The 26253-nt window shown below is 49.5% G+C and overlaps 1 protein-coding gene across 4 annotated transcripts in view; it reads left to right on the top strand.

Moving 5' to 3' along the window:
- LOC144827733 (sodium- and chloride-dependent neutral and basic amino acid transporter B(0+)-like) overlaps positions 1 to 26253 on the top strand; it is a 3091484-nt gene that overhangs the window by 1833695 nt on the left and 1231536 nt on the right. For all 4 annotated transcript variants that reach the window (XM_078685937.1, XM_078685938.1, XM_078685939.1 and 1 more), the window contains one exon: positions 7688 to 7797. In XM_078685937.1, coding sequence (XP_078542063.1) covers positions 7688 to 7797 — 110 coding nt within the window. The remainder of the gene's footprint in view (positions 1 to 7687; positions 7798 to 26253) is intronic.

Raw genomic sequence — 26253 nt, 5'->3', positions numbered from 1 at the left:
AAATGACAAAAATCCACAATACTGTGATCGAAGATAATACTTCAAGATGGTAGTTCAAAAGTAGGTTATTCACTTAAAAGCAGTCTTTAGCAACAGATAACCCCAATTGGAGTTATCACGATGTGAAGGTCAAAGATATCCCAAAGTACAGTGTTGACCGCGAGGTGCGCGGCGTAGGGCCCTTGAGTCAAAACAGCCCCACACAAAACGGTACCTTGGAAAAGCGAAAACAAAGACAGCTCACGGCGTCGGGGGGATGCAGTGTTGTTGGTACTGTGTGGCGCCGGTTCCTTGCTTCAAGTGGTGATGCGTTGGGATCTCGATGCTTGCGCAAAGCAGGGGAGGAGCCGGTTCCTTACCGGAGAGGAGGGAACGTCGCAATGGCGCCGAATCTACGGTTCCGTAGAATGCCAGGATGGTGATGGATTCTTGACCACCCATGTCGAAGATCGGCTCCGCAATGATGTTGGCTTCGGAGCCGATGCGGCACAGGTGCAGGCATCGGGCCTACGTCCCAAGTCAGAGTAGTGCTCATGGTTTATGGCAGGTTCCGATGTCGCTCACTGGTGTCGATATGGCACAGCGGCCAGCGTCGGGTCTACGTTGTAAGTCGGAGCAGTGCTTGTGGCTTTGATGCAGAATACGGCATTGCTCGCCGGCGTCGGTGTTGCAATTTCTTTCTGTAGCAGCTAGAACAGCAAGTTCCAGTTGCAGGCAAACAGAAGGAGCGAAGTCTTTTGTTTCCCTGAGACTTCCGACAGGGGGAAAGCTCAAATTCAAGCCCTTGGAGAACTATTCTGCAAGATGATCAAAGTTCCGTAAAAGTTCCTTCTCCTTTCCTTGGCAATAAAGAAACCACTGCAGGCCATCCCAGCAAACAGCACACTGTCAGAGGGGGCAGTCCAAACTCCTGCAGCTTCCTTGGTTCTTCTCCTTGGCACAGGTTTGTCTTGATTTCCCAGAATTGATCAAAGTTCTGGGGTCTGGGTCCCCCTTTTTATACACACAAATCCTTTGTTTCTGAAGGCAGAGAGTGTCTGTACCTAGTCCAAGCCAGTTCTGGGTGCTTTCTGCCTGTTAACAACTTCTTCCTTTTTCAGTGTGGGCCAGGGTCATCAGACGCACCACAGGAGGTAGAGCCAGCATTGTGGAAGGCAGGCACAGCCCTATTCAGGCATAGGTGCTACTCTTCCCACCACTCCCAATGCAGATAGGTCTATTCAGCCTAGTGCTGACTCACCCTGTCTCCTAGAGCCACCCCAGCACCTGTCACTCACAAACCAGACATGCAATATACAACCTAGCAGAGGCAGACTGGATGGTTAGGCAAGACAATACCTACTTCCTAAAAGTGGTATTTTCAAATACAGAATATTAAAACCAACTTCACTAAGAGACACATTTAATTATTCTGAGTTCAGGCATACTAAACTCGAATTCCTACCATGTTTCCTGAGTCAGATAGGATTATAAGGTGTTATACTCAAACTGCCCATACTGGCCTATGGGGACAGGTAGCCTTGCAATAGTAAAAAAACTGAATGGGCTGTATTTCACTATCAGGACATGCTACACACATCAGTGCATGTCCTAACTTTCACATACAATTCACTCTGCCCTTGGGCCTAACTTGGGGGTGTCGAACATGTAGAAAAGGGAAGTTTTAGGGACTGGTAAGTGGGTGCACTTACCAAGTCAACATGGAAGTACTAGACTGCACACAGGCTCTGCAATGGCAGGCCGGAGACACACTTTACAGGCTGCTTTTGTGGGTGGCATAATCAGTGCTGCAAGCCCACTAGCAACATTTGATCTACAGGCCCTGGGCACACATGGTGCTCTGTACTAGGGTCTCACAAGTAAATTAAATAAGCCTATCATGGAGTCACTAATCCATTACATCAATTTAACATAAAGAGCACTTGCACTGTGGCACTGAATAGCAGTGCACAGTGCCCACAGCGTCTAACCATCAAAAACATCAAAAACAGAGGAGACAATAGCAAAAAAATGGAAGGGAGACTCACGCCAATGGTACCAGGTCTAACAGGCCAACGTTGATAAACTGTGCCAGTGTTAATTATAACTTAATCAAACTGTCATTTTGGTGTGAATCTTATCTCTATTGGTATTCTCACATGAATTTTATATTTTATCCAACAACATTTTGATTTATTTTGCTGCATTTTGTAGTTGTATTTCCTAGGAAAGCAGATTGGGGTTCATTGTTGCTGATATATCCTTGTGATAACGCTTCCCAAAAAAGCACAATGCACTTAATTTGATTTTGTTGCTTATATTCTTATACTAGGAAGTGTTTTCTGATGACAATTCTGCGCTCATCCAAGATTAGATCCTAAGTTTCCTGCAAATGTTTGATAATATGAAACTATATGTTGCTTTAGTAAATTTTATCCAATATGACTTTAGGATTAGAAAAAGATATGGGTCAGTGCAATGAACCTGAGCTTGGTTTCGCAGATGTTTAACCCACAGAGTTCTTCAGGATTTAAGACCTTGTTTTCAGTTTCCCCCAGAGAATTTTGGTTCTGTTATTCTACGATTTTTAATGTATTTTGTGCAAAACATTTGGGATGTTTTAGACACATTTCTCGGTGCTGTTGTATTTATAAGCTCTGTTGTTGGTTTTTATGATGATTGTTTGATTATATTATGAACTGTTTTTTTGTGTGCTTTTATGCCATTATGTAGGATGAATAAAGTTTGATTGACTGACTGACTGACTGACTGTCAGTCTTCAAAAAAGAGCAGTGGAGACAATCCATCTCCTGCACTTGCAGACTGACAGACAGAAGCCTGAAATCTTAATAGGGTCTGTTGTTTGTAGTACGTTTAAGGCTCTGAAAGAAAAAAATGAGAAGTGCTATAGTGACCATGCCAATGTAAAGGGTTCCATAAAGCTTCCAATGCCTGGGTTAACAAACGAAGGTGGAGGAAGATGCAATGTAGCATGTAGTGGTATTACCAGAATCTGGCTTAGTAATACTATGAAATTTGCAATAATCATTGGAAAAGTCTCTGGCAGCTTTTTTCCTTTCAAAAGAAGCATGCAGCAATAGCCTGCAGAACATATGTATCTGAAAGAGACACGTTAGTATTAGATTCCTTACCTTAGAATATCCCCAGGCGTCAGACTGGATCCGGAAACTTTTGCGTAGCAGTACCCTTGCGCGTCAGTAGGTGTCGTCTGTGGATCCGCGTCCGTCGTCGGCGTCGTGGGCGCCGTGATGATGTTGTCGGAGTACTTAGACGCCGCCTCCGCGTGCTGACGTCAGTTCTTCTTTTTTCCGCGCCAGCAAGCGCAGATCTGGAAAAAGCAGTAACCCTAGTCATTTTTTGACTAACTTTTTTGATCGCTTTTGATCATTTCTCGAAGTCTTTCGACTCCGATCAGTGCCGTAGGGATGCCTGGTTTCAAGCCCTGCGAGGATTGCAACCGCCTAATGTCGGTCACGGATCCTCACCACCGGTGTTTAACTTGTCTGGGCGTCGATCACGACGACAAGGCCTGCTCCGACTATCGGGCCCTCTCTTCGAAAGCCAGGCGGGAGCGGTCCCGCAGGCAACTCGAACTCCGGCAGTCGGTCCCGCGGCGCGAGAGGTCTCGGTCCCATGGGAGGTCGAGGGACAGGTCGCGGGCTCGGAGCCACCACAGCTCTGGGAGTAGGCCGCACTCCTCCTGGTCGAAGTCGTCGTCAGGTAAGAGGCACAAGAAGTCCAAGCGGCGTCATCGCTCTTCGGACTCCCCCCGACGGTCACGCGATGCGGCCGGGGGTTCGGGTGACACCGCCCACGCGGCTCCGTCGGAGTCACGGGCGCCGCGTCCAACCCCATACCCTGTGGTCCCTGGGCTAAACGCGGCGCCGGAGGAGATCGAGCGCTTCCTCATGGCCATGAGAAACCTCTCTCCTCCGACGGGCTCCGCGGCGCCTTCGGGCCCAGCGGACCCGTCTGGGGCCTCTAGCGGGTCGGGGGCTTCAGCCCCGACGCCGTCGGGTGCTGCGGCCCCGACGTCGCCGACGCTTTCGGGCCCGGCGCCGCGGGACGCCGCTGGACCTCCTTCGGGATCTGGTTCGTCGCTGGTGGACCTTACGACCTCCCCGGCATCGGACCCTCAGGTGTCGCCGTCCCCGGTTCCACCTTCGCTCCTGTTCCGGCGTCGGGACGGCCCCAATGGGCGCCGCTCCAGACGGCGTTTGGAGAGTTCTACTTCTATGAACAGGACCCATTAGTTGAAAACCCTGAGTTTCAGGAGATGGGTGATGAAGAGGACTGGGAGGGGTCTGAGGACCCTCTTACCAGGGAGTGTCAGTCTCATGAGGACTGGGCAGGAGACCTTGGGGAGGCCAGTGGCCTGGACACTTCTCCAGACACTGGTTTTGTCTCCCCTCCTACCGTGGCTTCGGAGGAGGGGGCAACCTATAGTGTGGTGCTGATGAGGGCTGCCAAGGCCTTGGGCCTTGAGCTCCCCGTCGCGGCCGTGAGGACTAATATTCTCACTGAGGTCCTTAAACCGCAGTCAAGCTCGGCCGAGCCTCTGCTGCCCTTTAATGAGGCCTTGACCGACGTTCTTCTGGGCACTTGGTCCAAGCCCGCTACGGGTTCGCCCGTAGATAGGAACATGGCCAGACGCCACCGCCCAGCCCCGGACGACCCATGTTTCCTGTCCACCCACCCCACCCCCGAGAGCCTGGTCATCCAGGCCTCTAATTCCCAGACCGCATTCCCGTCAGCTCCACCTGATCGGGAACCCAAGAGGTATGAGAATTATGGAAAGAAAATATTCTCCTCCCTTAGTTTGGGACTGCGGTCTTCAAACACCGCATGCCTCTTGGGCCGTTACACCCACTCTCTGTGGGATACGGTCGCGGAAGTGCTGCCAGAGTGTCCGTTGGAGGTACGGGCCAAACTCGGCAAAGCCCTTGTGGAGGGCCGGGATGCAGCCTAGTATGCCATCCGGTGTGGGCTGGATACCACCGACTCGCTAGGTAGAGCGATGGCAACGACGGTGGCGGTCAGACGCCACGCCTGGCTGAGGTCCGCCAACTTTTCGGCAGATGTCCAGAACACACTCATGGACATGCCGTTCGATGGCCGTCGCCTCTTTGGCGACAAAGCAGACCATGCGCTTGAGCGCTTTAAGGACTCCAGGGCTACGGCCAAGTCCTTGGGCCTCTCGGACCCGCGCCAGCAATCGGCAGCTTATCACTTCTTTCGTGGCCACGGAAGGGGTGCACCCACACGTGCCACTAGCCACGCTCCGCAGGGCAATACCCAACGCGGTGGCGGCCGTGGGAACCGCCGTCCGGGCGGTAGGGGTCAACGGCGAGGTCAGTCCACACCTTTCCCCGCAGCATCCGCCTCAAAACCCTCCTAGTCCGTGCTTTCAGGCCCAAGTGACGCCAGTGGGGGGCAGGGTTCGCCATCACCACCTCCACTGGCGCACTGTCACTTCGGACAGGTGGGTGCTGCAAATCGTCCGAACGGGCTACTCCCTCCCCTTCGAGGCGACTCCTCCAGCCATGCCACCGCAGAACTACCGTGTATCGGGGGATCACTTGCGACTTCTGCAGGAGGAAGTTACGGCCCTCTTGGCCAAGGGGGCCATCGAGCGCGTTCCTGGGCCAGAAGTAGGGTGTGGTTGCTACTCCCACTACTTTCTGGTACCCAGAAGGGCAAAGGGGGTCTACGCCCTATCTTGGATCTATGGAACGTCAACGGCTTCCTCCGAAAGGAGAAGTTCAAGATGCTGACACTGGCTCAGGTCTTAGCTGCCCTGGACCCAGGAGACTGGATGGTAGCGTTGGACTTGCAGGACGCTTCTTTCCACGTCCCCGTCCTGCCGGCCCACCGGCGCTACCTGCGGTTCACGGTTGGCCACGAGCACTTTCAGTTTACCGTGCTCCCCTTCGGCCTTACCAGCGCCCCACGGGTGTTCACAAAGGTGATGGCGGTGGTCGCAGCTCATCTGCGCAGGTTAGGGGTTTCAGTCTTCCCCTACCTCGACGACTGGCTGTTGAAGGCGGGCTCGACCCAGACAGTCGTCAGCCACCTCCAGACTAGGCCAGATCTCCTGCACCAGCTGGGGTTCTCCATCAATGTGCCGAAGTCACACCTGTGCCCCTCTCAAAAGAATTATACTCTATAGGGCTGTACTGTTACCTTGCCACCACATCCAGTCATGTTGATAAATAAGCAACATAAACACACAGCAACAGGCAAGTGAGTTAATTAGGGATCAGTGGAAATATCAATCAATGTACAGGTAAAAAGAAGGATAGGGATTTAGAGTACAAAGTAGATGTGAGTCTCTGTGTCAAGTCCAGTTCTAGTCCTGGAAGGAGGTAGACAGTGTCAAAGAGGGGCGAGAGGTCTAGTGATTGGGACAGGAGAGAGCGGGGAAGAGTTTTATTCGTGGCTATGATTAGAGTTCGTAAAATAGATTAGCAAGAAGCAGGTTTGTTGTTGGGATCTGTGTGTGATCTGCTGGTTGTAGTTTCAAATCCTACAAGATTGACTCAGTCTTTTCATCCTGTTAAAATGAGTATCACTTTCGATTGTTTGGTAATATTTGTATAAGGAAGGCTTTTTAAAAAAGTGATTTGGATAAAAATGTGATCTAAATACTACCTTGATAACTTTAGTTATTCATATGGACACATTTATTTATTTATGCAATTTATAAAGCGCGCAACTACCCATGGGTGTCTTGGTGCTGAGGACTAGAGCCAAGGAAGGTAGAAATGACACGTTATTGATTAAAAAGCCATGTCTTTATCTGTTTCCTGAAGGTGAGCAAGGTAGGACTGGTCTTGATGTCAAGGGGAAGTTTGTTCCAAAGTTTGGTGGTGGCGCACAGAAACAATCTGTCTCCCCAGGATGCTTTTTTTGTCCGAGGAACTATGAGAAGATTGGCAGCGGATGAGCGTAGTTGTCTGGGCGGGTTATAAGGGCGTAGGGATTGTTTGAGAAAGTCAGGTCCAAAGGAATGAATGGCCTTGTATGCAATGCAAAGAGCCTTAAACTTAGATCTGATTCTGACAGGTAGCCAGTGGAGTTGGCAAACCACTTTAGAAATAGGTTTAAATTTGGGAGTACCTGTCAGCACATAAACATGCCTAGCCAAATTGTCCTTTAATAAGCTTTTTATGGGAGTTGGCTGTAAGTTACTTTGTTTCTGATCTCATATGTGGATTGAGGGCCATGAATTGTGTAGTCTGCCCTTACCAAAAAGAGTTATGATCAGTGATACATGTAGTTTGTAGCATTACGGTAAATTGTCAGTGGGTTCATATCATCAATTGTAATGCATATGAACAGTAATGTGAATATAGATGACATGTTTGAGGTGAATATGCAATCAAGGGTTAGGGATGTGAAATTTTCAATTCATCTTCTAGTATTGCCGTTGTTTCCAAACACCGTTTGAGTGCAATTTGCTCTGAATTATATGTTTCCTTTGTAGTCAATTATATCTAATAGTGAGTGATTGTAGTCCCCTCCCAGGAATATGATTGTGGGTGAAATTTTTAAATTGCTATCTTATATATCTCAAATGTAAAATGGATGCTAAGGTCATTTTATTAGCAGTATTCTACAATGTGAATAAAGACCTACAAATGCAATTATATCCTGAAAACAATAATCTATATTATTGTTTCTACAGGGGCCAATAGATTCATTGAAGATATAGAAATGATGATTGGAAAGAAGCACTGGATCTTCTGGCTGTGGTGGAGAGTTTCCTGGTATTTCATATCTCCTGTACTTATAACAGTAAGTGCTAATAATGTGTGCGAGGAGCACTTCATGAGAAAGAAAGCAGATTTACCAATCTCTGTGAAGCACAAAAACGTACATAGCACCTTATATCATATCCTTTTGAAAACAAAGATGTAGATTGGTGATACTTGAAATATTCTTGATGTTTACACTTACATCCAGCTAGTTATGTATTTCACAAATTGGTAAAACAATCAATACTAAATCACCGGACCCTCATGATGCCTTGATTTTGAATGATCACATTGAAAACTCATAAGTCTCTATTTTCGAATATGTGCACAAGTGTCAATGGCACTTGCATCCCTCATTTAAAACTTTCCCACTTTTGTATTTCGGCAGTAATTGCACAACGTGCTGTTTATTTGTGTTAAGTGTTTATTTAACAGAAAATCCAAGTTTCACCTGTGAGGAAAGGGGTTTATTTTATAGTGTGGTTGTGCGACCTTCAATTCAATTCAATCCAATCAATCATTTGTAAAGTGCACTACATACCTGCGAGGGTCTCAAGGCGCTGGGGGGGTGGGGGCGCTACTGAAAGAACAGCCAGGTCTTGAGTATCCTCTTGAAGGTCAGCAGGTCGTGGGTCTGTCGTAGGCTCAGTGGGAGGGTGTTCCATGTCTTGGCGGCGAGGTGGGAGAAGAATCTCCCACCGGTGGTTGTTCTTAGGATGTGCTGGACGGTGGTGAGTGAGAGGTCGGCGGAGCGGAGCTGGACGTTGGAGATGTAGAAGAAGAGCAGTCTGTTGAGGTAGGCTGGGCCAGTCTTGTGGAGTGCCTTGTGTGCGTGGGTGAGGAAATTGAAGGATATCCTCTTGTTGACGGGGAGCCAGTGCAAGTTTCTCAGGTGGGGGATGATGTGGCCGTGGCATGGTACGTTGAGGATCCATCATGCTGAGGCGTTTTGGATGCGTTGTAGTCGTTCGAGGAGCTTGGTCGGGGCTCCCGCATAGAGGGCGTTTCCGTAGTTGAGTCTGCTGCTGTTGAGGGCCTGGGTGACTGTCTTTCTTATATCTGTCGGGATCCATCTGTAGATCTTGCAGAGCATGCGGAGGGTGTTGAAGCAGGAGGCGGAGACGGCGTTGACTTGCTTGGTCATTGAGAGCGTTGAGTCGAGGATGATTCCCAGGTGGCTGCCCCCAGTGCCGTCGGCCACCAGGTGTCATCCCAGGCTGAAGGGTTGGAGCCGAGGATGAGGACATCCGTCATGTCCAAGTTTAGCTTCAGACGGCTGGCGACGGCCTTCATTCCTTCGTGGAGGTTGGCTTTTGCGGTGATGGGGTCCTTGGTGAGGGAGAGGATCAGCTGAGTGTCGTCCGCGTAGGAGATTATGTTGAGGTCGTGCTGTCGGGCTACGTGTGCGAGCGGGGCCATGTAAATGCTGAACAGCGTCGGGCTGAGGGAGGATCCCTGGGGTACTCCGCCGATGATCTCCGAGGCTTTGGAATGGCATGGGGTAGGCGGACGCTCTGAGTTCTGCGGAAGAGGAAGGAGGGTGTCCAATCAAGAGCCTTGTCTCGGATCCCTGGGGCGTGGAGGTGTGCGCGTAGTGTGCGGTGGCAGATGGTGTCGAAGGCGGCAGAGAGGTCTGGGAGGATGAGTGCTGCGGTCTCGCCATTGTCCAGCAGGGTCCTGATGTCATCGGTGGCGGCGATGAGGGCAGTCTCGGTGCTGTGGTTGCTGCGGAACTCTGACTGGGAAGGGTCCAGGATTCTGCAACGGTTTTCTCAATGACCTTGGCCAGGAAGGGGAGCAGAGAGATGGCCTGGAAGTTCTTGTGGTCTCTTGGGTCTGCCTTAGGTTTTCTGAGTAGGACGTTGATCACCACGTGTTTCCAGATCTCTGGGAAGGTCGCAGTCTCGAGGGAGAGATTGCTGACGTTGTGCAGGTGGGGTGCGATGGAGCTGCTTGCTCTGTTGAAGATGTGGTGCAGGAATGGGTCTGACGGAGAGCCGGAGTGGATTGTGTGCATGGTCTTGATGGTGTCATCAATGCTCACGCTGGCCCAGGCTAGCAAGGGGTCGTGGTCGATGGTGTGCGGAGGAGGGTCTGTTGTGTTGCTGTCTGTTGGGGCTGTCTGGGTGTTGAAGCTGTTGTGGATGTCTGCTATCTTGCGGTGGAAGAAGGTGGTGAGGGAGTTGCACAGGGCTTGCGATGGCAGGATGTTGTTGGTGTTGGAGCTGGGGTTGGAGAGTTCCTTTACAATGTTGAAGAGCTCCTTGCTATTGTGTGCGTTGTTGTCGAGGCGGTCTTTGAAGGAGGTCCTCTTGGCCGCCCTTATGAGGTGGTGGTGGTTGCGGATAGTGTCCTTGTGTGCTGAGTGGCTATACAGAGTTTGTTCACTGTGCCATTTCTTCTCTAGTTTCCGGCAGGCTTGCTTGGAGGCTAAGAGTTCTGGGGTGAACCAGCTGGCCTCTTGCTGGTGTCTCTGTGGGGAGGTTACTTCAGCTGGACGAGGGTGTTGGCGCAGTCCTCGATCCAGCGTCTGAGGCTGTGGGCAGCGTCGTCGGTGTTGGAGGGTTCGGTGGGTGGGCTGAGAGTGAGGTTTGCGTGTAGTTGGTCTTCGGTGATTTTGCTCCAGCAGCGGCGGGGGATCTGTTGGGTGCGGTGGTGTGTGGTAGGCTTCTGAAAGCCAAAGTGGATGCAGCGGTGGTCGGTCCAGAGGATTTCTTGGTGTGGCTGACGGAGACGTGCGGGCTTGAGGAGAAGACGGGGTCGAGCATGTGGCCGGCGGAGTTGGTAGGCGTTGTGACGAGTTGCTTTAGTCCGAGGTTGGCGAGGTTATCGATCAGGGTTGTGGAGTTGTTGTCATTGTTGTTCTCAAGGTGAAAGTTCAGGTCTCCGAGGAGGATGTAGTTGGTGGAGGTCAGGTCGTGCGTGCTGATCAAGTCAGCGATATAGTCGCTGAACTGGGGGCGGGGTCCAGGGGGTCGTAGACGAGGGGGCCTCTGAGGGTGGAGTTAGGGACTGTGTGGATCTGGAAATGCATGTGTTTCACGGTGCTGTGCGTGTCGCGTCGTCTGTGCTAGTCGAGACCCTGATGCTGTTCTTGTGGACGATGGCAATTCCTCCTCCGACTCTGTTGGTGTGGTCTCTGTGGGTGATCTTGTAGCCGTCTGGGATGGCTATGACAATGTCGGATGCGGAGGAGTCGTTAAACCAGGTCTCTGTCAGGAAGGCGATGTCCGGGGATGTTGTCGAGCAGGTCGCAGAGCTCGACGGCATGCTTGCGTGCGGAGCGGTTGATCAGTAGTATGCATCGGAGGTGGTTGGGGTCTTTCTTGGCGGGTGGTTCGTCGGCTCTGAGGCTGGTGTAGCTGCAGTTCCGGCAGGTGAAGGGGCCATGTGTGCGTTTCGGGGAGGCCTTGAAGCAGGTGTGGCTCCGTCCGGAGTTGAGACTGTGCAGAGTGCTGGCATCGTAGTGGTGGAGGTCATCGTGGCGGGAGCGGGGGCCAGGGGTTCGGGCGCACACGCGATCCAGGCGCGGACAGGCACAGGCGAGCTTGCCTTAGGTACGCCTTCGGCGCGCCAGCAGCACGGCCGCACAGCGGCCCCCATATATGGGGAGGTGGGAGGGAGGAACAGCTGGGAGGCGGAGGAGGGGGCAGTGAATGGGCAGTGGGCCGTCAGGAGGGCGGGCCGCAGGGGACGCATCGGCGAGGGAGGTGAGGGGCATCGAAGGTAACAAGGAAAAAGGGGCACAAAATTGAGGGAAAAATGAGTGGCACAGGAACAAAGGGCAGAAGGGCACAAAAAAGAGTGGAACAGAAGGCAAAAGGGGCACAAAAACGAGGGGAAAACGTGTGGCACAGAGGGCAGAAGGGCACAAAAAAACAAGTGGAACAGAAGGCAGAAGGGCACAAACAACGAGTGGAACAGAAGGCAAAAGGGGCACAAAAACGAGGGAAAAAATGAGTGGCACAGAAGGCAAAAGGGCACAGAAATTCCAGAAAATGAGTGGCACAGATACAAAATACAGAACACAGAAATACAGGGGCAGCTAAGAACAGAAGGCAGAACGGGCAGAGAAGCACGGGACAGCGAGGGGAACAGAAGGGAAAACCGGACAGAGACACAGGGGCGGCGAGGGGAACAGAAGGGAAAACCGGGCAGAGACACGGGGGCAGCGAGGGGTACAGAAGGAAAGACCGGGCTGAGAGAGCATGAGGACAGAGAGGGGAACAGAGGGAAGAAAAAGGGGCATGGATCAGGTACAGGCAGTGGGGGAAGACAGTGAACAGCAGTCACAGACACAACAATGAAAATACAGGCAATACAATAAAAGCAATAAAGCGGAGGATGAACAAACCTACCTACGGCCTACCACTGGCCACCAGGGATGAGGCGCTGGTGGTAGCCTGTGGGTGGTGGAGGGCATTGACCTTCCTCAGCAACGGCAGCTGGAGCAGGGAGACACAGGCGGTGCTGTGCGGAGGGGAAGCGACCTACCTGGTGGGGTCAAGGGTCGCTTCCCTTGTAATAAAGACACAATTCCATATCAGGTGAAGTCCTTGGTTGCTGTGGCTCAGAGAATTCAGGCTCAATCAAATGAACAACTGTAGGAAAATAGGATCTGCTTTCATGGTTACCCCCACTTTTTGCTGGTGGTACTCTGTTTTATGCCTAGTTTGACAGGGATCCTGCTAATCAGGTCCCCAGCAGTCACTGTGCTTTCTCTCTAAATTGGACAGTTGTTAAAGGATGGCTTAGTATATGGTGCTCACCTATATAGGTGCAGCACCTAATCCAGACAACCCTTATGGTGATTTTAGTAGTCTGAGACAACCTCAGAAAGCTCTCAAAGTGGTAACTGTGTAGAGCAGCCTTCAGGCTTAACCTAGAAGGAGTGTCAAGCAGCTTGTTTTACCACTGCTTAATCTTATGGTATAGGTTAAGTGAAAAAGAATCATAGAGTGTACTTATAAAAACATGTATTTTTATTACAAACACTCACTAACACATTGACATATCTCCTACACTGAGATATAAACACAGTACAAACAATATAGCATGTAAGTAGCACAAATACACTGATCTCCAGGTGGAGACCAAACCATATACTAAAATAGTGGAATGCGAACCATGACTCAAGTCAAGAATGGACCCAGAAGACGTAGAAGAGCCAGGAGCCATGGAACCACCCAAAGTGAGTATCTATGAACCCCACTGAGGTTGTGTGTAGAGGGGGAACACAACCTTGTTCTCAATGTTAGTCAGTAGGTAAGTCACAGTTCCAATTTTAAAGAAGTACCACCCCTCCCCGCGGACCCTTAAAAAACCCAGTGGAAGATGGAAGTTTGGAGAGTCACCCCACCCTGGGATACCCCAGGAACCAGGATACCTACAGCAGGGAAGCCGGGTGCATAAGTGTCAAGTGATGACAGAATCCGCCGTATACCACAATGAAGGACTTCAGGAGCACATAGCTTTTGGGCAGCAGTACGCCGTGAGGCAAACGGCCGCCGGGTTGGACCTACCAGCAGCCACGCCGTGACGGTAACGCCCCGAGTCCCACCAGCGTCCCATCAGCCATAGCATACGCCGGTCCCACCCGCAGCAGGACTACATCTCCCAGCTGCCCTGGGGGACCGGCGCAGGAACATCGACGCCACCAACGCGCCCGGAGGCGCTTGAAGAGGAAGGAGCGCCGAAGGCTCCTGGGGGCACACAGCTTTTGGGCAGCAGTACGCCGTGAGGCAAACGGCCGCCGGGTTGGACCTACCAGCAGCCACGCCATGACGGTAACGGCCAGAGTCCCACCAGCGTCCCATCAGCCATAGCATACGCCGGTCCCACCCGCAGCAGGACTACATCTCCCAGCTGCCCTGGGGTACCGGCGCAGGAACATTGACGCCAATAACGCGCCCGGAGGCGTTTGAAGAGGAAGGAGCGCCGAAGACTCCTGGGAGCACACAGCTTTTGGGCAGCAGTACGCCGTGAAGCAAACGGCCGCCGGGTTGGACCAGTCATGCCAACCCTCCCGATTCAGGCGTGAGGCTACCGATTTCAAGGCTAGTCTCCCGCCTCCCGATTCCTGCAAGCAAAACCCCGATTCCTCGGGGTTTCAGCTGACAGGGCTTGGTATGTAAAGTGCCAATTCTTCCAGCAATAGTCAGAGTGGCCATTCAGGGGCTCTAGAAGGGGTGAAAAATCAACAAAGCATCATTAAAAAGGCAATGGTATTTTAAAGACCTGTGAAGTACTGGGTGGGGGCGGCTGTGTGTGTGCACAGGAAGCTTTTTCAGCCGGGGCTGTCACACAGGGGGGTGGGGGGGGAGCATGCACTGCCAGCATCCTGTCAGGCCAGTGCACAACACTTGCATCACCCTCTCTCTGCCTGCCATTGCGGTCCATGCTTCTGAAAGGTTAAAAAAACAAAACGTGCATTTGTTTTTCAAATGTACAATCCTGCAGCAGCACACTTCCAAAGCCCATACATGCCAGTAACCCGATTCAAGGCCCCGTTCTCCCGAATGTTTTTTTTTTTAATCTCCCTCTTTGCTCTTCTGAAATGTTGGCATGTATGTTGGACCTACCAGTAGCCAAGCCGTGACAGTAACGGCCAGAGTCCCACCAGCGTCCCATCAGCCATAGCATACGCCGGTCCCACCCGCAGCAGGACTACATCTCCCAGCTGACCTGGGGGACCGGCTCAGGAACATCAACACCACCAACGCGCCCGGAGGCGCTTGAAGAGGAAGGAACGCCTCCCGCCCGCGGGACACGCGCGGGCGTGCGCCGGGCTAAGCCCGGGCAAAGGGCGGGCCGTCTGTGGCTGAGCTGGGCCACGGATTTTGGTTTTGCAGCTGTGGATTCATATTCCCCTAGTGAGACCTTTAGCTTTCGACTTTGGGCAGGGCCCTGTTTTCAGTCAGTATCTTAGGACATATGTTTGTAACCCTAGTATTAGGGTAATTTGCATTTTATTTTTGCTTTGTCATTTAAACATTTAAATATTTAAGTATTTAATGAATGATTTGATCATGTCTAAAACTAAGTCTGATAAAACCGCATCTGGGCTGGCCACCATAGACAATTACTTAGTGAAAGTGGTCAACAAAATCAATAATGACCGGAGAGCTTCGCTAGGACGGGGGAGCCCCCCTGTTTTACACCCAGTCACTCCTATCCCACTGGTGGAACTACCAGTGGATGATAGCCTTGATCTGGGTAATCGTGTTCCCGTAATGACTGTAGCGCAGGTTCACTCTGAGCTTTATCAGGATATCCCGGACACATCTATTGAGGCAACGGAGCAGTGCCCGCCAGTCCCCAGGGCAGTGAGGGCTTGTAGGAAATTACAAACTAAACGAGGGGGGAATCGCAGTAAAAAAAGAGTAGAAACAACCCAATTACCCCATAATAGCCCCTCTTGCGGAATTGACCCACAGGAAAGAAAAAGCGCAGCCAGTGTAAATATAAACCCTGAGCAATTTGAATTACTAGTTTCTGCCATAGAAGCCAAGATAGAGGCTAAGATGGAAGAGATGATTAAACCCCTAGTTCTCAAATTGGATACTGTTGCTCTAGAAGTTAACAGACTAGGAGGTTTGATAGCATCACATGTGGCCTCTGCTGAAAGGATTACGATTGTCACTAAGGGTCCTGCTGGAGAGGGGCAGGGTACTAGTAAAAGTATTCCACATCAATCTACCCAGCTAATACCAGCAATTGAAACTGCTTTGCCTGATCCAACATTAACAGGTCGTCAGTACAAACAGGCTATAGCAGTACCAGAGGGTAAATTGGGTCTTAGAGAGGCAAGGAAAAGCCGCTTTATTAATCTTCCCCCTGACTGTGCACCCTATGTGGTCGTCCTAACCAATGTCCCGCCTATTGATCATCATCCTGCTCATCCCCATGAGGAATCTCATGAATCACTTAAAAACAAAACAGTGTCGTGGCTGAACAAGAGATGTGGCTCCCCAATTACTTACTCTGAACAAATACTGTCCACCAGAAGAGTAAATTGGATTGGCCCGTCTAGAAAGACATGTAGTGGGGATTGCGTTATTGTTAATTTTAAACACCCGCAACATGTTGCAACAGCCTTGTTAAGAGCAGCCTCCCTAGTCTATGATGTGAATAGTATATGTGTACGACCACTCGGCTACTTCTACACTCATCTCATTAAAGCGCCTGCTGAGCTTAGTAGAAGTAGACCATTTACTCCTATTCACCGTCTTGCCCCTGAAGTAACACAACTTAACAATCATGATAACTACTTTAGGAATGGGTTTGATGTTGTGACGCAAAATAGATTTGACCTACTCTCAGGCTTAGAGGCGTGTGCTTGACGTGAGGACTCTGTGGAACAGGGTAGGGAGATAGCGACAGACTTGGGAGGCATTGAAGCCACACGGGTAAAGAAGAGTCATAATAATGTAATTTCATGGAACATTGCGGGTTTGGGTGCTTAGATGCAGGATTGTAATTGGATTAGGTACATAAAACAGTATCATATAATTTGTTTGCAGGAGACCTGGTCCATTGAATGCAATCATTTTTTAGAAGGTTACAAGGCATTTTACGTCCCCGCCATTGCAACCACCAGGGGAAGACCTAAGGGGGGGATAGTCACGTACATTTCGGTTGCATTGATTTGTAAAGTACGTAGAGTACCATCTGTCAACCATGGAATTATCGGTCTAATTTTAACTGGAGAAAATTGTATAGCTGGTCTGGTTAATTTTTTATAATTCTGTTAATCAGCCATGTATCTGCGTTAAATGTTTTCATTAGTACGTCAATGAAACAGAGCCTTCATAACCTCATGATAATGGGCGACTTTAATGTCCACCCCTGTGGTGACCCCCTTTTTAAATGTATTCTGGATCTGAATTGTGTACCATCTAATGGTTTACATTTAGAACATACGATTGAGGGGGAACTTTTTAATGACTTGTTGAATGATCTGGATGTGACACCGACCATGGCCCTGATGGATCCTGGTAAGTGTTTTGAGATCCCGACCTTTAAGGGGCATGGGAGGGAAACTTTCATTGACTATATATTAATCTCATTATCAATGCAGTCCTTTGTGGACTCTTTTACTATAGAAGACAGTGAATTCAGTGACCACAATCCGCTCACTGTGCACTTGTCGGGACCGTGGATAGCCCAAGAAGGGCTGAATCATACTCAGGGTAGGATGAGCACAATTGATGGGAGACGCCGACTGAGATGGTCTAAGATCACCCCAGATCTGTTGTATAAAGACATTAAAGTTATTTGTGCAGATGAAATCACTACCTGCACTCAAGAAGGCGTACAGCCGAGTAAGGTACTTTGTGCGTTCCAAGGACTCTCGGATAAGGTCTCTAAGCTGCTGTCAGTACCAGCAAAAAATGTAGCCAATGTGGGACCAAAGTGGTTTAACCATGACTGTTCCAAAGCAGCAAGTAACCTCAGGTTGGCTCTAGTAGCTAAACCAAGAATACAGGCGACTGTTCAACTCTGTCGAAAAGAATATAAATCTACTATTGCCAAACGCAAAGAACTCCCAAGGGAAGAGGTCTGGGATGAGATCCTTGATCCCACTGTTTTGAGGTGTAGCTCACTTCAAGCAATTATACTGTTGCCCGATAGATGAAACTTCTAACCTACCACCATGTACTACCGGGGAGCAGATTAGTATTGATAGGGGTAAAGTCATTGAGGTTAGCACCCGGTCCGGATGGGATCCCTCCTGACTTATTCAAGTCCGAACCAACCTTTTGGGCTCCTATCCTAGAGTCTGTTTTCAACGCTGCAGTGAAAAGTTTTTGCCCACAATCGAGGGGGGTCTCCACGATTGTCCCGGTCTTTAAAAAGGGTGGCAAGTGTAGTCCACACTGCTACAGACCTATTTCATTAATAGACTCTATGGTTAAAATAATAGGAAGGATACTACTGCAGAGACTCTCAGACTGGGTGGTGGAAAACAACATCATGTCCATCTCCCAGTATGGATTCTGCAGTGGTCGCTCAACAATAACCCAATGCCTTAACCTATTTCTAATCCTAAGCAAGTACACAGTGGCTCATAGGGGCACCGTCCACCTGGCCTTCATGGACTTGTCCTCAGCTTTCGACTGTGTGAACAGGGGGAAGTTGTGGCAGTTCATGAGTGCGAAGGGGGTGGACAGTGGTATTGTTGATTTTCTTACAGATTTACACAGCAATACCAGAGCTAATGTCAGATACTCCCATGACTTGAGCGTAACAAACAATTTTGACATTAGAAAGGGTGTTCGCCAAGGATGCATTTTGGCCCCCTTCCTTTTTAATTTTTATATTAATGATCTTGATAGTGCTTTGCAGAAGGTACCGGCTGACTGTCCTAGAGTCGGCAGGTGGGGAATTCCAGTACTTTTATATGCAGATGATGCAGTTTTAATATCCAGAACTGAAAGGGGCCTCCAAGCTTTATTAAATGCTTTTAAAATTTTCATGACAGATAGAGACCTTATGATTAATAACTCGAAATCATTTGTCATGCAAGTTGGGCAACAACCAAGTAGGAACTTCTTATTTAAAATTGATGAAGCGGTAATCCCGATATCAAAAACGTTCTCCTTTCTTGGGGTTCTTTTTGATACTAAACTAAACTGGGGTCCGCATCTTGCTAAAAAGAAAGGAGAATTGGTCAGGGTGAATGCCTCAATTTTTAACTTTGCCTCGAAACTGGGGAAAAACCCTACCGGTGCCATGTTGAAACTTTACAATGCTAAATCCATGGCAACAGCTATATACGGTAGTGAAATATGGGGGTATGTCGGTGGTGAGCAGCTGCAGATTGCTGAAAACACTTTTATGAAGCGCCTCCTGTGTGTCCCCGCAGGCACGTCCAATCTTGCAGTACACAAAGAATTGGGGACGCATATTTATGTGACATTTTTTCCTTACGCCCGTTGACTTGCTGTATAAAACTGTGGCTGAATCCGGATATTCCTTTGACAATTTTGTATGTGAGGGACTGTTTGTCCCAGGACAAGGCATTGGGTATCCCATGGATAAAATACCTGAAATCCAGCTTTGCCAGGCTGGGGCGTCCTGATTTGTTTGAACATCCAAGCAGGATTGTCAAGGGGGATCTGGAGGTAATCAAACGGGCCTTCCTTATGGATAGGAAGATCCAGAGGGAAGGAGTGGAGCTTCAGAAACAAAGTGTGAGAAAATTTGTCATGTTGAAAACGTGTGTAACCACCGAGCCATATTTATTGGGCTCCCTGACCTCTCATGAAAAGTTCCTGCTAAGAAGGTTTAGGTTGAATCTTTTCCATCATCTGCTGGTTAGGCCAAAAACTGTTAATTTTAATAAGACTGCAGTACCTTGCGGCTGCGACGGGAAGTCTCCGCAGGACATGCTGCATTTTATATTTTTATGTAGGTTTTATGAATACCCCGCAAGCGCAATCTGGTGATTCTTTTAAAAAAACTCAATTTTATTCAGATCAGACCGGCGTTAATTTATTTACAACTGTTGCACAGTGATAGTATTCTCCAACTTACTGAATTTTTAAAATTAAGTGTTAAACTGAGAAATTGTCTGGATCAGTAGTGGATTCTTGCAATGTATTTTCTTAATCATTCGATTTTTATGTAACAAAGATAGTACACTCTTGCACTGTTTGCACTTTATCAGATATGTCTCTGTAACAAATGTATTTTTAATTGTGTTATTATCGTATATGTACTTTTATGGTTTGAACAAAAACCGAAATAAAGTTTTCTGACTGACTGACTGACTTCAGGAAAGATGCCGCTGGAGAAGAAGACGAAGGAGTCCTGTGGAACCCAAAGGTGGATTCAAGATGAGAGTTACCTGCAAGTAGATGGGACAGAGTCTATGCCACTCAGGAGTGACAAGGAGGCATGGAAGACAAATGCCCACCGCTGTCAGAGATGCAGGAGAGGTTGATGCTGCCCTTAACAGGCAACACTGTAGATGACCAGGAGCCATTCATGAACTTTCCCACGTCCGATGTTGAGGGCTAAGGTGTCTGTGCCCAGCAGGGGCACCAACAAGCCATGACAGCGGCAAACAACGTAGTCGATGAAAAAGGTGGAATGTCAGGACCAGCAAGGTTCAAGTGACTCACCACAAGCAGGTAAGTCAGAGCAGGATGAGAGCAAGCAGCGGATCCCACTGAAGCCAAAGAAAACCCTCAATAGGTTGGTTGAAGGCACATAAATCGCAAGAGGACCTCGAGCATCTCACCAATGAAGAAGGCGCACGGTGCAGATGAAGTGGTGAGGGTGAAAATCTTGGCTGCAGGAGTTGCTTGAGGATGGAGCTTCTTGGACCCCAAGGAACTCTGGAGGAAAGTGACAACAAGCCTTGGCATTGGCAAGTCGAAACAGTGCACAGGGGTTCTGTTCGAGCGGTACTGACGAGGAATACTGGCCTCCAACTTGGTATGAAGACAGTGCAGGCCTTGAAGGAGTTGCAACACCACCCCCTGTGCTGTTGAGCCTTTCAGAATCAGTGGGAGCCCAGGATCATAAGACCAGTCAGCTGTGTTGTAGTGCCTTCAGATGCTGGGGAGTGACTCCTTCACTCCAAGGGATAATTCCTTCCGGTGACTTGGATGCCCAAAGGCCTGGTAAAGAACCTGTATGGAGCAAGGGAACAGATATATCCGAAGACCAGCAGGACAGCCAGGCCAGGAGCAGCAGGAATCTTCCCTGTTGAAGTCTCGGTTCCCCAAGCAAAGTCCAGAGTGTCCAGACGATCGAAGTTGAAGTCGTATATGAACTGAATCTTGTCCCATGATGAATCTAGGGACCCTCCTACAGGTAATCCTTAAGTACCCTTAGGAAAGGGTTGGGACGATTCATGGGTCCCTCCCAGAGGAGGGGCTGGACAGTGGGGAGGATAATCCCATGTCTTTTGTCCAGTTACACGCCATTGCGGGAGCCAACGGCTCCTTGAACTGGATTATGCAAGGAGGGCACCAAATGAGCACTTCAAGAAGTCTCAGTGGCTCTGAAAGCGCCCCCACCCTGTCCTAATAAACTAAACCTTGTCTGGGAGGTGGTCACACCTCCCTGTGAGAGGATAACTATTGTTCTACCTTCCCCTGCTCGCGCCTGGCTCTGAAGCAGGAGGGCAGAAACGTGCCTCTGGTCAGCAGAAGCCCTAGCTTGCTGTCTGTTTCTGGAAGACTGGTACCGAGAGCACTGAGAGCCTCCTGGAGGAGCTTTACAGTGCATGGAATCATACCGGTATAATTCCAACTTGTTTGATACCAAACATGACAGGGTTCATTACAGCCAGTTTACAGATGGTAATCGCATAATGATGCATGGCCACTCTATATGTCATAACAGCTGATGCACTTTCAACCTGGGAGAATGGACTCTGAGGTTTGTAGGGGTGTCCTACTCATGCAGGATCACCATCACATTTAGAACCGAGCACCCTGCCTTGAGGACTGAAAGGCCTGCCTCAGGGGTGACTGAAAGATTTTAAGTGAAGTAACCTCAGATATAAGAAAACTTATATGTGTTGTAAGTGGTGCTAGCACCAGCTTACACAAACTGCCAAGGGAGGCCTGTAGTCACAGTTTGAGTGAGTGGTCTCTCGTGGGTGGCACAATATATGCTACAGCCCATGGGAGACCGCTGGTGTACCTATGCCCTAGGTACCTTAGCACCATATACTAGGGACTTACATCAGCAGCCAATTCGGAACGTACCAAAGTACTTACCACTGTTGTAGGAAAGTAGGATCTGCTTTCATGGCCACCCCCACTTTTTGTTGGTGTCATTATGTTTTCCTGACTAGTCTGACTGGGAAGACTCCTGATGTTCCTGGTCTCGCTGTTCTGCAAGTCTTCTTTGTCTGTGACTATGCTTCATCCAGGTTCAAGATTCAGATCAGAAACCACTTCAACTTTTACTGCACTTTGTACTTTCTTGGACTTCGCTTTGGAAACCAAGACTGCTTCCAGGAAGAATCCTACTGCTCCTCGTCTCGTTGTCCTGCCAGTATTCTCCACCGCTTGTGCCAGTGCTTCATCCAGTTTATTCTCCAGGCCTGTGGGCATAAAAGACTCCTGAAGGAATCTCCTTTGGAGTGAAGGTGTAACGCCCCTGCATCTGTAGGCACTGCAGCGAAGCTGACATGTCTGCTGCTCCTGCCGTCCTATTAACTCCGACAGGTTCAGAAACACAGGTTGTGGTTCTGCAACTCCCCTGATGCCTGACCTGTCCTCTCAGCAAGTTTGAACCCAGTATCCCTCATCGGAACCGCTGGACTAGAATCCCTGTGCACTGCAAAGACTTGCTGTTGCCAAGGCTTGTTGACTCTGTATTCCAGACATCTTCTGGAAGCTCTAGCCTCCAGCATCTCTTCCTGCAAAGATCTTCCTCCTCACCGCATCCTCTGCCCTGTGGGCCTGCTTCTTTGGTGGGTCATCATGAGGCTCTTCTTTGGCTTCAGTGGGCTCCCCTACTTGCTCAGGGCCAGCGCTGACTCTCCTGCTAATGTTGTCCCTTGAACCTTGCTGGTCCCAACATTGTACATTTTTCGTTACCTCGTCTGTTGCTGCTGTCAAGGCTTGTTTTTGCTTCCTCCGGACACCCACCCCCTGGTTCTTGACTTCCGACATGGGGCAGCTTGTGAATGGTTCCTATTCTTCCACAGCATAGCCTGGTCCCCACAGATGCAGCGACAAGGTCACTGTCAACGCTCCTGCATCTTCCATCATTGGTGGTCATTGCTCTTTTGTACCTCCCAGTCACCACTGAGTGACATAGACTCTGTCCCCTCTGCTTGCAGGTTCTTCTCGTCAAGAATCCAACCTTGAATTCCACCGGACTCTTCCGCTGTCTTCACAAGCAGCATCTTTCCTGACGTCCTCCATTGTTGTCTACCGTGGTTGCTGACGTCACTTCACACCTATGCACTCGGCTTCCCTGGTGTAGGTACCCCGGTTCTTTTGGGTATCCACGGATGGGGTGACTTTCCAACCTTCTGTCTTCCAAGTGGTTTTGTCAAGGTCCTCTGGGAGGTGTCACTCTTCTTGAAAACTGCAACCGCGACTTTCCAATTTACTTTTATTAAGTATGCAGCTGTGTTTCCATTCTGCACACAGCCTCCATAGGGATCGTTGGTACTTACCTCAGATGGTACCTTGAGTCCCCAGCTCTTCTCAGTCTTCTGGTCCAAGTCCCGACTTTGGTCGTAGTTCGCAGTCCACTTCTGTAGTATATGGTTTGGTCTCCCCCTAGAGACCACAGTGTATTTGTGCTTACTTACCTGTTTACATTTGAAGTATTGTGTGTATTTGTGTTTATATCCCCGGGTACGAGATATACCAATTTGTTAGTGAGTGTGCATAATAATTAGGTATATTTTTATAACTACACTGTGTGGTTCTTTTTTGTTTAGCCTACACTATATGTTTAGTTCTGGTAAAACAAGCTGTGCAACACCCCTCTGGACTAAGCATGAAGACTACTTTCCACAGCTACCACTTAAAGAGCTTCCTATGGTTGTCTAAGACCACTAGAATCACCATAAGGGTTGTCTGGATTAGTGCAAGGTGCTTCACTTAGATATGTGCACCACATACTAAGCCAGCCTCCTACACCAACTGTAAAGCATTAAGAGGTACCAAGACAGATAGGAAGAAAATGCAACACAAAAATCTGACGCAAATTTATTAAACTAGGTCTTATTTTTATCTTTGAATAGACACCTCAATTACAAAAATACCCTGGATGTTTCCAGAGATGTAGATTTTTAAAGAAGCAACAAATCATTGCTTTTCACAACAAATCATTGTTTTCTACTGCAGCTTGCAGTTTAGAGTTAGCCACAGCAAGTGACTTGAAAACAGCTATAAGGGCATTCTTGTGGAAACGAATAATGTCCAGATGAACAGTTACCTCACAGTAAAGCAGTCTCATTTTCAGTTCCAGAGTCTATGGGCAAACCGTGATAGAAATTAATTGAGTGTTCCATATGCAGGTTGCTGAAGATGCTCAATGATGCTGAGTATGCTGAGCCAGTGTCAGGGGTCTTCCTGTGGTCACCACTTGGTCCATGAACATTGAGGGGCAACTGTGACCTCAGCCGTTGATGTTCCACGAAGTCCGGGCAAAATCCAGCCTTAAAACAGTTGCCACTCATATTTTGGTGTCTGGTTTCAGTGAAAGTAGCAGCGCCCTTTACTGGCAGCAACTTCCTTGCAGAGTGAAAAAAACTGCACTCCAACACTTCCAGGTCTAGCAGGCTTGGGTGCAACTTTTTGAGCATCGGGACTTGGTCTCCCAGGCTGCAATTCAGCGCTCAGTGGTGATCAGGTGTTCTGGCTACCCAACCTCCAAGGCAGGCTTCATCAGCTTTTATGGTCATGTGGCTGTAACAAGGAGTCAGTCAACTGTCTATTGGAGTGATATTCTCTGTCTGGGACTTGAGGATGACTTTTCCTTGATCATAACATCACAGGCATATTCCTTTCTTTGCTAGGCCAAGGTATAGCAGATGCAGTCCAGTCTTTGGTGCAGTCTCTCTAAAGAACTCAACTACACGGATGCGGTGGTAGGAATCAATCAGAAGAGGAACTTTTTTCCAGCTTCGTCAGGTCAATAGGATGTTCCTCCAGGGGCAAAACAGAGTGTCTGGCACGTCAACTGCCAAGTTAAGCAAGTTTAGATATCACTGGAACTCCTGAAGATCACGTGCCCTGTATAGGGGCGACAGGGCATCATCCACAGTACACAAGTCCATTCTCCCTTAGTCAGGAGTATTATGCTGCAGTTGGTGCTCAGGCCTACACCCAGATTCACCGGGGATCAAGCCGCTATTTTCCCCAATCTTGCCTGGCCTCGGAGCATCGCCAATATTGCCCCCCTTATTCTCCCAGGCTCTGGATGCACCTTAAGAATCACCGCCGGGCTCCGGGCCGCATACCTGCCATTTTGATGCCTTTGCCTGTGCTACTTTGTTTATTCGCCTTCACCAACTGGGCGCCGGCAGCTGAGCCTTGTCTAGTGCAGCTTTCCTGTTGCGCTGGACTCGCCTGACTTCAGAGCGTCACCAGCCTTGTTCCTCACTGGCCCCTGGAGTGTAATTGCGCTACGGAGAATCACCGCCAGGCTCCAGGCTCCAGGCTGTTTGGCCGACAATTTGTGCTCATTACGCAGTTCAGACTTTTGATAAAAGGCCCCTCTGGCTAGTCACGTATTCTCCCAGTGACCTGGTCTGCGCAGCATCAGGCGGTCCAGTCTTCCTTCAGGCCCTGCCAGCGGGAACCCAGCACAGCAGGGCTCCACTCATCGCCGAGCACCGCAGCCTGCCAGACGGGGCACGTCCTCGTCCTCACATTGAGGTCTCCTTTGGATTTTCCACAGTTCCGCCCTAGGTTTGTCTCCTCTATCTGGCTCCAAGCCCGGACCTCAGCTCCTGCTGCAGTTTTCAGTCCGGCTGTATGTTGTGGGCTGACTGGGGCACAGCAAATTTAGTCGCCAGCCCTGATAGCTTGCTTTCTCAGATATTAACATTGGGGTAAAGGGAGTCGGCAATGGAGTTCTATTTGAGCAGGTCCAACTCCACTGCCTGCGTAGCCATGCCCCCCTTGTGCAATTATTTATGTGAATATGTGGAAGCTGAAGTGTGTGCAGCATGTGGAAAAGTGTTGTAGGAAAGTGCCCCTTTTTGCATGGTTACTCCCCACTTTTTGCCTGACATCTGATGCAACCTGACTTGATGTGCCCTGGGTCCCTGCCAATCAGGTACCCTGGGCCTGTGTTCTTTCTCAAGACTGTACCTTTGATTACACAATTGGCACATCCCTTGCCACAGGTGAGCCCTTGGTAAAAGTTACCATGGGTACCAAGGGCACTGTGACCAGGGAAGGCCTCTAAGGGCTGCAGCACTTATTGTGCCACCCTTAGAGGACCTGTATCTTAAAACACACGCACTGCCACTGCAAGCTGTGAGTTTTGATGCAGAGTAAAGTGAAGAGTCGACATGGCACACATCCATGTGTGCCATGCCTGCAATCCACTGTCTGTGTTCTAGGTAAGTCACCCCTCTAGCAAGGTGCACTAGCCCTCAGGTGAGAGTATAGTGTCATGGGCCCTGTACCCCTACAGCGTCTAAGTCCACTCTGTAGTAACGCCATAAAGAATAAATGGTCTAGGAGGTGGTCATTACACACTCCAGAGCTCCATAATGGCTTTACTAAAAACTGGGAAATTTGGTAGCAGTGCTGACCCAGCACATTAAACCCACACTGATACCAGTGTTGGATTTAATGTATAATGTGCTCAGAGAGCATCTTAGAGGTGCCCCCTGAAAATCGAGCCGCACTGGTGTGGGTCCTGAATAGCTGCCTGCCATTTGCCACCACCAGACATGTTTCCAACCGCTGGAGGCTGCAGCGCAGCGAGGGTGAGCCCAATGCCTAGCCACTGATCGCACAAAGCTCCACACCACTGCGTCAGGTTTCGCACA

The sequence above is a fragment of the Lissotriton helveticus genome, chromosome 4_1, assembly GCF_964261635.1.
Source record: "Lissotriton helveticus chromosome 4_1, aLisHel1.1, whole genome shotgun sequence".
NCBI classification, from domain to species: domain Eukaryota; kingdom Metazoa; phylum Chordata; class Amphibia; order Caudata; family Salamandridae; genus Lissotriton; species Lissotriton helveticus.
The sequence above is the reverse complement of the archived record's forward strand: the minus strand, read 5'-3'. Positions and strand labels throughout refer to the sequence as shown.